Source organism: Ctenopharyngodon idella, chromosome 18 (assembly GCF_019924925.1).
Source record: "Ctenopharyngodon idella isolate HZGC_01 chromosome 18, HZGC01, whole genome shotgun sequence".
Lineage (NCBI taxonomy): Eukaryota > Metazoa > Chordata > Actinopteri > Cypriniformes > Xenocyprididae > Ctenopharyngodon > Ctenopharyngodon idella.
In genome coordinates this window covers 22,314,432-22,328,741 of record NC_067237.1, presented here as the reverse complement: position 1 = coordinate 22,328,741, position 14,310 = coordinate 22,314,432, and the positions used below count along the sequence as shown (strand labels likewise).

General features: G+C 36.8%; 1 protein-coding gene across 1 annotated transcript; it reads right to left on the bottom strand.

Annotated features, from left to right (window-relative positions):
• Window positions 1-976: 976 nt before the first annotated feature.
• Window positions 977-12,873, bottom strand: wnt2 (wingless-type MMTV integration site family member 2). The gene is made up of 5 exons (XM_051871147.1): window positions 12,573-12,873; window positions 12,108-12,328; window positions 9,438-9,715; window positions 9,022-9,286; window positions 977-3,305 (listed from the first exon to the last, which is right to left on the bottom strand). Exons 1-5 carry the CDS (start codon window positions 12,653-12,655, stop codon window positions 3,100-3,102), a joined length of 1,053 nt encoding a protein of 350 aa, XP_051727107.1. The 5' UTR covers window positions 12,656-12,873; the 3' UTR covers window positions 977-3,099.
• Between the last annotated feature and the right edge of the window lie 1,437 nt (window positions 12,874-14,310).

The window sequence follows — 14,310 nt, the reverse complement described above, 5'->3', positions numbered from 1 at the left end:
TTATGAGTCGGTTCATTTTAGTGAATCATGGCGCGCGACCCGTTTAGTTCGATTCACGAACGAATGACTCTTCAACACACGTAGCGTATGAATTGCTTGGATTAAATTTACTTATAAAATCTCAAGTTAATAATTTCATCACTTCCAACCAGTGACAGTAACTGCTGCTGTTATATGACAACGTGAACATACACAATATGAGTTTTACTGTAATCAAATTTTATAAATATGAATGAATGCAATGTTATTACATTTTTTATCTACTATAAAGTACCAAAACTGAATTTCACTCTGTAAAAAAACAAAAACAAAAAAACAAACATGAAAGGTCAGTCTGTCCAAATACACCTTTGCAAGAATTTTATTATGTCTGTTCTGTTGCAAGTTTATGACCTTTATAATCTGAGTTTCCTGTCTGCCCTGAGTTCAGATACAGATAAGATGCATGGATATGAAATCTAATATGTGCTCCACATGCAACCATAAAGCAATCCAACAAGTCATGTGCTCACATGGCCTTTAACTTGTATTTGCTTTTGCTGCCCTCAAATGGTGTAAGGCCTGCACATGAATTTCTTTTTTTTTTTTTAATCCAAAGTAACATGGAAAACGTTCATATTCTTGAAAATGTATCACCATATCTAGTTCACAAAAACATTCCATACCAATCAGAACAGAGCGTAAAAAGAATACAATATATTAGGTATGTGTATATATATATATAGTATATATATATATATACCTTGTATATATATATATATATATATATATATATACCTATAGTATATATATATATATACTACTATATATATATAGTAGTATATGCAGTTGAGGGTAATGTGAATTATGTAATCAGATTACTTTTTTTCAAGTAACTAGTAAAGTAATGCATTACTTTCACATTTACAACAAAATATCTGTTACTTTTTCAAATAAGTAACACAAGTTACTTTGTTTTCCATGTATTGACTGACACTTCTCCTGTCCCCATGTTGAGAGAAAGCTGGAGTAAGTGCAGAGGTGTTGTGTGCGCTGAGTGAACATGATTATTGTAGTTCTGGACTAAATTTGTGCATCCATTTACTCATCTCACTTGCACAAAAACAGATTTTGTATTCCTCAAAATGATAAAAACAGTGAAATGAAAACTCAATATTATGCAAACCTGTAATAATTAAATGTTAAATTACACAAATATACTTATTTATTTAATCAGAATTTTTGTTTTGGACACTGTTGGGGCAGAATTCATTAACGTCCTTTGAGGTTTCAATCAACGGAGTCATTATTGTTAAAGGTTTAAAAATTACAAAGAGTTTTCTTTTTATAAAATGCTTTCTGTTATTACTTAAGGTTAGGGAAAGACCATATATTTGAGATGTCCTGAGGGTGTCAGCACTGAGGCTTTTTGAGGGCTTATTTTTGTCAGACAGTTTTTCTTTCATTCCTCTTGCACAATAATAATGTCTAATATCATCTGGGTATTATTTAGAGCCACTAAATGAATGAATCATAGGGGAAAGGTTTTCTAGCCTTTATACAGACTGAATAGGCTATACTTCAGACAAAAATGTGTTTTCCAATTGTTTATATCACATTTGACATGAAAAATTAACAATTTCAGCAAGCAAATGTTTATAGTTTTTACTGCAAAACAGGACAACAAACATTTGATGACTATTTGATGTAACATAGATGTAAGTTTTATTTTAAATTACATAGAGTTTGTATTTACATTTCAAAATATGAAATACATTAAAGATAAACATTCTTATGCTCCAAAGCAGTAATAAATATTTGTATTATGGGGGGGAGGGGGGGACACAGTAAGTAAAGATGATAAAACTAGATAAGACTTCAAAATCAGTTGTGATAAAACAAATATGCATTGTTTTTTAAAAGGTACACTATGTAACTTTTTTTTGGTTAAAATTGTCAAAATTTAAATGATTCAATAAATCATCAATCCTTCTTCCAAAACGTGTTTTTGTCTTACACTCATTCACTAGCCTATTATAAGTGTTGATATTTTAGATGGGGCGGGATGGTTTTCATGGGAAATAGCATACATACGTCACTTGCCCATGTGTGTCTCGTAAATAAAGAAAAGTTGCTCCGGCTACTTCTACTAAATCTCAAACCTCCAGTGGACCACCCGTTTTTAAAAAACACTGAACAGAGGAGAGTCTGCTGGCAAAAAGAGAATGCGACAGAGCTCGTAATAACACAAGAATCAACATTGGCTTCGCTTTTCTGAGATGGCGAGAACTGAGGGATTTTAAATGTTGTAAAAGGAGATATTTATAATTCTAATGGGGCGTTCACACCAGACGCGACTTGCACAAATAAATCGCGCTACTCGTGCGTAGTTGGACGCTTGAAAATTTTAGTTTACTCGCTTCATTCGGGCGTGAAATTCATTTCACAACAGACGCAAATTCGCATCATGAGAGGGGCTTCAGCCAGGCGGCTCACCGCCTCATTCCCGCGAATCATGCCGCAGGATGTCTATTTGCGTCTTTGCGTTGACTTAACATGTAAATCACTCACGCTTAACGCTTCATTTCTGTCTGGTGTGAACGCACCATAAGGGGTGAGTATTTTAGGTATTTTCAAGGTATTTTATTGAACAGATAAATTGCCATAAGTAGTTCTCTTACAGAGTTCATTGTAAAGCATTATCTATTGTGAAGGGTCGTTTCATTATGGTTGTTGTAGTGCGCTGGATTTATTTTCAAGGAAGAACCATGTCTATAAATGGGAATAGCTACAGTAGGGGAGCTAGTCAGCTAGAGATCCTTTCTATCTAAACTGGTTCTCTTATGTCTAATAGTGTATGTTTTATGAGCAGTAGGATAATCTCTCTTTTTAGTTATGAGAAAGAACCATATTCATCCGCACAGTCACGCAGTGCCAAAGCACAACCAAAACAATGTTCTTCCACAAAATGCAAAAGTTACATAGTGTACCTTTAAGTTTCTGTTCATTTGTGTAAGCCATGCTGCAATGTCTGGTCTACTTTTATCTAACTTGCCAGAGAAAAGCACTGTACAAGGTCAAAGGTTTGAGGTGGGATCCTGAAGTGCAGGGGTGGTGGGGTCATGACTGGGTTTTGCAGGTATGCACATCTACCTCCTCTTCACAGTCCCTGCAGTGAACAGCACAACACCAGTGGAATTTGCACTCACACTTGGTGGTGCGGCTCACGCGTGATGTGTCATAGCCCCGCCCACAACACATGACCTCACAGCTGTCAGCCCCACGGGACGTACGGTTGCATACTCGCCCACCAGTGCCCACAGATCCTGCAGTAAGACAAAAAGGAAATGAGACATCATTGGTTTTAATGAGAGAAACTAAATGGCTACATCAAAAATGTTCAAGGTATAGGTACTCAAATAACCATGTTTTTATGCCCTGGGCAAATGAGTGTACATACAGTAGATGAGGTTTGGTCAAAACTGCAAAAATGACTTGCAATAATCTTGAAAGCATCAATAAGAATATGTTGAAAACTACAAACCAATCTGTAATGTTTCACATTGTATTCCCATCGTTTTTAACAAGTGTTTATGAAACTTTCCATTATAACTGTATAATTTTATAATTTCAGTTTCAATTCCTTATGTATATATATATATATATATATACACTGATCAGGCATAACATTATGACCACTGACAGGTGAAGTGAATAACACTGATTATCTCTTCATCTCGGCACCTGTTAGTGGGTGGGATATATTAGGAGGCAAGTGAACATTTTGTCCTCAAAGTTGATGTGTTAGAAGTAGGAAAAATGGGCAAGCGTAAGGATTTGAGCGGGTTTGACAGGGGCCAAATTGTGATGGCTACTGGGTCAGGGCATCTCCAAAACTGCAGCTCTTGTGGGGTGTTCCCGGTCTGCAGTGGTCAGTATCTATCAAAAGTGGTCCAAGGAAGGAACAGTGGTGAACCGGCGACAGGGTCATGGGTGGCCAAGGCTCATTGATACACGTGGGGAGCGAAGGCTGGCCTGTGAGGTCCGATCCAACAGACGAGCTACTGTAGCTCAAATTGCTCAAGAAGTTAATGCTGGTTCTGATAGAAAGGTGTCAGAATACACAGTGCATCACAGTTTGTTGTATATGGGGCTGCATAGCTGCAGACCAGTCAGGGTGCCCATGCTGACCCCTGTCCACTGCTGAAAGTGCCAACAGTGGGCACGTGAGCATCAGAACTGGACCACGGAGCAATGGAAGAAGGTGGCCGGGTGCGTGTGCGTCGCTTACCTGGGGAACACATGGCACCAGGATGCACTATGGGAAGAAGGCAAGCCGGCGGAGGCAGTGTGATGCTTTGGGCAATGTTCTGCTGGGAAACCTTGGGTCCTGCCATCCATGTGGATGTTACTTTGACACGTACCACCTACCTAAGCATTGTTGCAGACCATGTACATCCTTTCATGGAAATGGTATTCCCTGGTGGCTGTGGCCTCTTTCAGCAGGATAATGTGCCCTGCCACAAAGCAAAAATGGTTCAGGAATGGTTTGAGGAGCACAACAACAAGTCTGAAGTGTTGACTTGGCTTCCAAATTCCCCAGATCTCAATCCAATCGAGCATCTGTGGGATGTGCTGAACAAACAAGTCCGATCCATGGAGGCTCCACCTCGAAACTTACAGGACTTTAAGGATCTGCTGCTAACATCTTAGTGCCAGATACCACAGCACACCTTCAGGGGTCTAGTGGAGTCCATGCCTCGACGGGTCAGGGCTGTTTTGGCAACAAAAGAGGAACCAACACAATATTAGGAAGGTGGTCATAATGTTATGCCTGATCGGTGTACACACACACACACACACACATATATACATACCCATATATATAAATATATATATATATATATATATATATATATATATATATACCAACATATGTAAATAAAATTAAAAAAAACAGGTAACGGTAAGGGGCAGGTAAAATTGTTATTGCTGGTCTGAAATAGTCCAACCTATTAATTAAAAGGGGTCATCAACATACTTTTATCTATTAATATTGATACATTGTACTGCTGGAATCTATTAATGCAGTGAATATTTGAACAAATTCCTGAAGCAAGCAGACCTCGACTGAATAGTCATGTGTAGTGCCTGGCAGATGTCTGATAGTGTCCAGACAGTGCTGTCTTGAAGAGGCTGGGTTTGTCGGCACCATGTAAAAGGATGACCGCTTGGTCCTTGGTCAGATGAGGGACTGATGATAGAAGCTATCAACCATTGCTCTGGGTCTTCATCACATACTCATTTCAACAGCTCTAATCTCAACAACCCCACCCTCTATGAGGCTGACGCGTCGCTGATTGTTTCTGATACAGAAATTGCTAAAGACCTTGTATAAACCCTTGCTTTAATGCTCCGTCTGAGTGACAATCTACAGTCTTTGTTTATAAAGATCCTTTCAACGCCAATCAACACTCAGAACTATACAAACAACCATTTTTCTTTGTGGTTTAACCCATTTAACCAATAATGTTTTAAGGTGAGAACAATCCTACAGAGAAGGCCAGAACTGCAAAACACTTCAGTAGCGCCAGCATTGGTATGTCACCGCTGCTCTATTGAACTCAATTGCAAGTAGGCAGGCATGTGTCTGGGCATGACACAGCCACTCCCCCCCCACCACCCCACCACCCCACAGCAGTTCATCAGGCTGGTATGCTGGGCGGATATCGTTTACATCATGGGCAGCCTTTACCTGAGCATGGATCTGCTTATTGAATTAAGATGAGGGGGTGCCAAGAGATGAGTTTAACATGTGTGACCATGGTGAGAGCTAGTAATTGATTTCACACTTATGCAGGAGAGGTATAGTATATGTCTCCTAAAACTGACATCAAACAGACTGCCCGGCTGAGAGTTTCTCACAAACCACCATGCTAGAGAGGCCAGCACTAAAATATGGTCCTCATGATTTTTTAAAAATGTACCTTCAGAGCTAATGAGAAAAAAATATGCAAGATTTAAAAACATTACATTAATAAACGTCATATCTTCAAACAAAAACAAAAATTCTGTCATTATCATGTCATTTTAAACCTGTATGATTTTATTATATTTTTATTATTTATTATATTTTATTATATATAATGTCTGCATCCGAAATCGCATACTTACTTCCCTACTATATAGTAGGCGAAAAAAAGTATGTGAAAAGTACCTGGATGACCTACTTCTTTTGGCGAGATTTTGAAGTGGGCATCTGATTTTACTATCCCATAAGTCCAAAGGAGAGGATTTGTGAATGACAGTAAAGCGATGCAACTGACACCGAAAGTCACATGACAATGATAACATGACGGATATAGTATGCAGTGTTGCCAAGTCTACAGTTTTCAGGCTACTTTTAAGGTGTTGCCGTGGGTAAAAATGTTTTCCGTGGGTTGATTTCCACCCCGGTACGTACGATTTTCAGAGCTCCAACACCCCCCAGACGTACAAATTCAGTGGAGAATTCAGCCACATGATGGAGAAAATCGCCATTGGGCTACTTTTGTTGCACAGACCTGGCAACCCTGATAGTATATCCAGATTATATTCACACTACATATATTCATACTACATAGAACATACTTTTTTAATGTCACAAAATAATTACTCATTCAAAATAAGCACCTATTTAGAGTATGCAATTTCGGGTGCATCCATATAATTTTTTTGTCCATCCATATAATGAAAGTCACTGAAGTCCAATGTTGTTTTGAACCCCATTGACTTCCATTGTATTGACAAAAATATGTTTTGTGTAAGAGGTACAATAAAAAAAAAAAAAAGTCGCATAAGTTTGGAACGACATTTTTGGATGAACTAGCCTTTTAATTGTATTTCCAATTTTTATGATCATACAAAATTTATATGATTATAAATGAGCAGTTATACTGACATACAATAAATAATAAATACCTAAAGTGGGTTCAACCTTCATCTCAGGGCACTTAAAAGAGACATGACCTACCTCTCTAAATATTTCTGCCAGTTTTAGGCAGAAAATATAGAGGTGCCGCCGTGGAAGGCAGTGATTTATAGCATTTGCGCGTAGGGATTAAATTTCAGCTCCCGTTCTGCCCACAAAACTGTGGTAATGTGTCTAAACACAGCGTCACCTGATAGCAGGGATCATCTGCAGTCTGACAGGCACCCCCTCCCTTACTGCTTCCCACATAGGTACACCTGGTGTTATTCAGTATGTACACACACACACACACACACACACACACACACACACAGAAAGGTAAAAAGAGATAAACCTCAGCCTTAGGGAGGGAATCTTTACCGGCATTCGGGTTACAGGATTGGGTTATGACTATTGTGTATGTAATAACCAGCTAAATAGCTCCCGTCCTCTGATTACAACGGTGTTTGGGGGCAAAGACTAATGCCTTGCTGATTTTGAGCAGAGTGTGGGAGTCTTGCAGGGTGGAGACACAAACAATGTGTTATGAAACATGTTGGAACACTACAGATTTGATATAACAACATAATTCACCTCTTGAGGAAATAATTAAAAGGATTGTTCACCAAAAATGAAAATTCTGTTATTTACTAATTTACATGACTTTCTTTCTGATGCAGCACAAAAGACAGTATTTTGGAAAAAAAAAAAAAAAAATTGTTCATACAATGAAAGTCAATGGGATTCAGTGTTGGTTTGTATGGAAGCTTGTTTCCACCACGGAACAAAACAATTTGCGACTTTTTATCTCACAATTTTGACTTTTTCTCACAACTGCAAGTTTACATCTCGCAATTCTGACTTTTTTTTCTTATAAACTCACAGTTCTGACTTCTTTCTCACAATTACGAGTTTATATCTTACATTTCTGACTTTTTTCTCCAAATTGAGTTTACATCTCGCACTTCTGTCTTTTTTCTTATAAACTCGTAATTATGACTTTTCTCACAAATGCAAGTTTATATCTCTCAATTCTGACTTTTTTCTCGCAATTGCGAGTTTATATCTCTCAATTCTGACTTTTTTCTCGCAATTGAGTTTATATCTCGCAATTCTGACTTTTTTCTTATAAACTCGTAATTCTGACTTTTCTCTAAAATGCAAGTTTATCACTCACAATTCTTACTTTTTCTTGCAACTGCAAGTTTATATCTCGCAATTCTGACTTTTTTCTCACAATTTTAAGTTTACATCTCGCAATTCTGAGTTTTTTTCTTATAAACACGTAATTCTGACTTTTCTCACAGATGCGAGCTTATATCTCGCAATTCTGACTTTTTTCTCACAATTCCGAGTTTATATCTCGCAATTCTGACTTTTTTCTTATAAACTTGTAATTCTGACTTTTCTCACAAATGCAAGTTTATCTCTTACAATTCTTATTTTTTTCTTGCAACTGCAAGTTTATATCTCGCAATTCTGACTTTTCCTCACAATTTTAAATTTACATCTCGCAATTCTGACTTTTTTTCTTATAAACACGTAATTCTGACTTTTCTCGCAGATGCGAGTTTATATCTCACAATTCTGACTTTTTTATCGCAATTGTGAGTTCATACCTCGCAATTCTGACTTCTTTTCTAAGAATTGTAAGATATACATAAACTCGTAATTGCGAGTTATAAAGTCCAATTCCGAGGGAAAAAAATACTGACTTTTTTTCTCAGAATTGGAAGTTTATATCTTGCAATTCTGACTTTATAACAAGCAATTGCAACTTTATATCATGCAATTCTGACTTTATAAATCGCAACTGCGATTTCATATCCTGGAATTCTGACTTTATAACTTGAAATTGCAGTTCTGAGAAAAAAAGTCAGAATTGCGAGATGTAAACTTGCAATTGAGAGAAAAAAGTCAAGAATTGTGAGACAAAAAGTTTTTTTTTTTTTTAATTCAGTGGTGGAAACAAGCTTCCATAGGTTTGGACCCCACTGACTTTCACTGAATAGACAAAAAAAAAAAAAATACAGTCATCCTTTTTTGGGTAAACCATCTTTTTAAGGGTTATGGTTTTGCCCCAGCACACTTACCAGACTCATGGTCCCATATACAGTAGTCAGGCGAGTCTTCAAAGTAGACAAGGTCATTTTTGGTAGGCCTCTTAAACATCCTGTAGGCACTGGTGAAGCCTGTTCCATACTGGTTCATCACCACCTGAATGGCATTGTTGTACTTTTTGCGGAGATAGTCACCAGTCTGCCTGAAGTCTGCCATGGCTAACCAGCAGGTACGTACATTGCATGAGCCACTGACACCATGACACTTACACTCTAGGTTCATAAAGCGCTTCACTGCCTGTAAATAAAAAAGAAGACAATGTCTGTAGTAAACCTCTGACTGCTCCGTCTCTGATTGCATGAGAATATGGTCATGGATTATTATTTGTCAAGATTTCATTTCTCAATATGTGTCTCAACAGCTGTTTGCAAGAACACAGCATTGTTACCTTCCTCCCTGCACGGTTGTTGTGTAAGTTCATGAGCGCTCGTGCATCTCTCTCCTTCCTCTCTTTGGCGTCAATGAAGACCTGAGTGAACTTGATTGCATGGTCAACATGATCGCTGCACCCACCCCAGTCGAAAGCTCCCTTGGCATCACGAGATGAGCCCTTTTTTCCAGGGTCGCAAGAGCAGTTTTCTAGTTCTCCCTGACTGCACGCCCTGGTCAAGGTGTAGACCATACCTGCTGAGGAGATGGCATAGACAAAGGCGGCCTCACGACTGCCTAAAAAAAATAAAATAATAATAATAATAAATGGCATCAGAACCGTACAACCCAATAAACCAATATTTACAAGAATTTACAAGAACAAGAACAAAGTATGTACAAATAAACAACCAAAATACAATCTCAAACACAGAGCAAAATCGAAATAAACGAAAACATACTGTAACCTAGAGAGGAGATGGTAATTATTTAAACTTAAAAAAATATTTTAAAAATGTAATTATATAATTTTATGTTTTGTGTGTAGTGTATACACAGATATATATATATATATATATACTGTTAAATATATTATTAATATTTATTATATAAATTATAAAAAATATTAAAATGTTATAATTAAGATATACAAGTGGGTAATTATTTAAACTAAAAAATATAATACACAAATTTTTGTGTGTATATCTATATATTTATATACTGTATACACACACATAAAATTTACATTATACATATTTAATTTGATGTAAAACTCATTTAAATTATTTTATTTTACTTACAATTTAATTACTTTACTTTTGTATAATTGTCACAGACATGCATAATTATTTTAAATGTATGTTATATATATTTAATTTTATATGTTATATTATATAAGTATTATAAATATAATCATAATTAAGGTAATAAAAACATAAATTATTACTCATAATTTATATATTTCTGTTTAGTCATTACATTTACAGGTCAAGTCGATTCCTAAAATAAATGCTGGCTTTATATATTTTCAAACTGAAAACATACTAATCTCATAATCCATTATAGAAACACAAGGTTTACTTCAGAAAGATATATGTCTGAGAGAAAAACTATGTCTGAGTTTGAGCATATGTGTGAAGGTTATCAGGGTGGAAAGCAGTCTGCTATGAGCGTATAAAGAGAAGGAAGAAAGAACAACAGCAACAAGCGACCGCCTAAACAAAAGTTCTAAGCTGCAGCTCTTCACATGTGTACCAAAGATGTTTCCGTTCGGCAGCTTTGTCAGACAGAAGGAGAATGCCTGCCATGAAATCCCTGCAATTGTTTTAAATTAGTGAGCTGACATTGACAATAAGTAGATTCTCACAGTGTCACAGAGAAGTTAGGAGTCTTTCTGGGAGGTCTGAATACCTTAAAGCAAGAAGATTAAAGCCAGAGGTTTAACCTAACTTTAATGTGCAGAGCAGCTTAGAGGCCTGGGACACAGAGTTACTTTGCGGATGTTCCCATTAATATGATTTTACACGGGATGAGAAAACAGAGACAGAGACACTTACAGTCGCAAACCTAAAGTCACAAAACTGCCAATTACACCTAGTTAAAGCATCAAGCTGCTGAGCAGTTCTGAATTAACTTACCAGACACAATAATCCAGCCTTTGTTCCCTAAACTGACATAAATCTTGAACACAATGAAAAGTAAAGGATACACTTGCATGCTAAGTGAGACTTTTGTGAAGTATCGATTCAAATTACATCTAGACATCTTGAGATGATCACAGAACAGTACTGTGTTGTGTTGTTTATGGGTCAATGACATGACATTTTTTTTTCAGATATGTATTTAGTTATTTAAATATAAAGCCTACCTAAAATGCAATACATACAGACAATGACTAGAATACACATTTTCTATTATAAACATGTTTGTGTTAAATTTATAAATGTACACTCTGAAAATGCTGGGTTGTTTCAACCCATGTTTGGGTCAAATATGAACAAACCCAACCGCTGGGTTTAAGGCTGGGTTTGAATATATTTGACCCAAATATGGGCTGAAAAATATTTTTTATAGTGTAAATCATTTTGATATTTCTTATGGGGATTAAAGTCACAGTCCATGTGTCAACTTTACCAGATGGTGTAAAATCGTATTATTTCTTTTAAAAATATAAGGACACAAAGTTATTTCAGTATAAAATTTTCAAAGTCAGTGTGGTATAACCAACATGAAGGGAATTTTGCTGTCAACATGTTGACAACATTTTGTTGTCTTGTGAAAAACTCCTTTTTACTTGGTTACACTGCTTTTTCAAGAGTCAATAAATCAACACCGTTTTGTAGAAAATGGCGTAACTGTTTAAAAAATGTATGCTAACATGAATAGGATTACATTTCTAAGTACTTTCCACACGTTTTAAACTTTTAAATTTTTTTTCTCCTTTTTCATAATCTCAGATATCCTTGTGTGTCATTTCTTTTTATATATCTGATAAGAATCAAACCACATCAAAACAGTGCTGCACACACAGATGAGCAAAGAAGGGTCAAAAGCACACCCAGTTCATCAAGTTTTACTTTCTGTAATAGGATCTGATATCAGATAAGGAATTTCACTGCAGGTTGAGTGCAGAGAACACACTGTATGTACAGCCCTTATACTTGAAACAATACACTTAAGCCTTACTCACTTCGATGCAAAAGCCTCCCAAAAAGATTGTGCTCGCGCGCCATGGTATTGCAATTCCATCGGTGGTTCCTGAACTGGTGCTGACATTCTCCAATCCAGTTTTTAATTCCAGCTCCTATAGCCTGCATCACCTTGGGATGCTGGCGGCACAACTGGCGTTGTTTGTTAATTAACCCCGGGATGTTGTCGCACATCACTTGCGATCCAAGAGTGCCCATGTACCTGCATAAAAGATGAAAGCACAGGGAATGAGCGATGGGAATCTCTGAAAGTCATCATGTTTCAACACACAACCGCACATTCATTTCATTTCATAAAAATACAATTCTGTGTAGTTTCATTTTTCAGTGCAAAATCCAACCCAAACATTACTTTTTTAACCACATCGTAGTCTAAAACTATTTTAATTTATTAACTTAAAAGCCTTACTAAAACATATTTAGAAGAAAACAAAAACTGTACCCACCACCACGATGCGTCGACCCTTGATGTGAACCAGCAAATTGCCACGGACAGATAAAAACATATTCCACTTGGCAAAAAGTTCATATTATAAAATTAAGTATTGATACACTCATTCGTTCAGGCACTTGTCTGCAGTTTAACAACAAATAAATGAAACACAGAGTGCATCGAATGCTGAGGCGGTCGCAGCAAATTGGTTATTTACTCTCCCAGATCAAAAATCACTGAAGTGACGCGACACAAGTGAGCTGAGCGTCAAAGCATCGTGAAGTGTGATGTGTGGAGCTGCAGACACAGCCTGATGCTCGTCCTCGGGCTGAAGTGGCTGCAGATAGCTGATGATCTCCTATCAGGTTTAAATTGCTTACACAAGGGGTGGGCGCAGTCCTGCCTCAGGAATGAAGTGAAGAAATTAGATGTCTGAAAGTATCTGTTCAGGCTAGCTTGACACCAGCCACAGGTTTTGGCTTATTTCCAAAGCAGCGAAAGTGTAGAATGTGGTCCAACGTGAAATGCCTATCCATATCCTTCTCCTGAGACCCAGAACTATATTATTAGGCCTATTATCTTTATTTATAGCCTATTATTCATTTTAAATATCATTAAATTGATCACTCAGTCCATAGCTATTTAATTATTATTAAATTGGGGATCATATTTGAAAAACCTGATAAATATCTAAGTGGTCTTTTCTCAGAGAATAAGTTTTAATTGGCTGAAAGCACAAATGCTTCTCATCCTATCTTCTCAACAAACATGTTCAGCTCTTGATGATGTGCATTGAAATTGGATTATCACATTCTTTTGAACTTTTCACGAACTGTTCAATTGTCGCACAGAATTTCCTCTATCTTTGATCACCAGTTATGTGAAAGAATTTATTTGTCCTTCTTCCTTGTATTGTGAGGTCCTTTCTACCGATGGGAACCAAGGAAAACCGGATTCTTCTTGTGATCTCCGTGAAAAAGGCGCGGTCGCGAGAGCGTGGAGAAGACTTGTCATCGGTAATATGATGGAATTTAAATTGGCCTAATTTCATCCTTTTCAAGTCAATACGATTCAGAAGTCATTCCCTCTCAGTGGTTTTGAAATATCACTATCCCTAAAAAATACATAGGCTATATAATTAGTCAAGAGATTGTCTAATGAGCCTGGCCGCTCTGATTTATTTTATTAGAAATTTTAGGCCTTCAAAATTGGATAACCAGTGAGCAACTTATTCAATGACTCTCAGGGCAACCAACTTAAAAAATCCTTCTGTAATTGTCTGGGTGCAAAAAAATCGTCTAAAACAGTACACTAATTATTTTTCTGTTACATGTGTAAAACTATAATAATCTGACAATTATCGTTTTTAAGTTTTGAGTATTTTTTCCCCTGCTAGTGTAAGCCAGTATGGGTGCGTTCAAGTCATGTCGAAAAGATCATATTTACGAGTTGAATGCACATGAACGCCACCACAAAGTCGTAAATACCAGTGGGAAGCTCAGGATTTTCTTCTAATGAAAATTAACCATGTTTTTTTGGCGTATTGACTACCATTTCTATAACCACAACAAAACCATAGTTAAACTAGCAAAACCATGGTTATTCATGGTTACCATGGGATAACTACAAGAACCATGGTTTTTTGGTTTTATTCGTAGTAAAACCATGGTTATTTAAGCCCCGATCTTTACGAGTTGGGGTCGTGTCAGTGAGAAACATGGCGGAATAACAATTTTTAGACATGACATTGT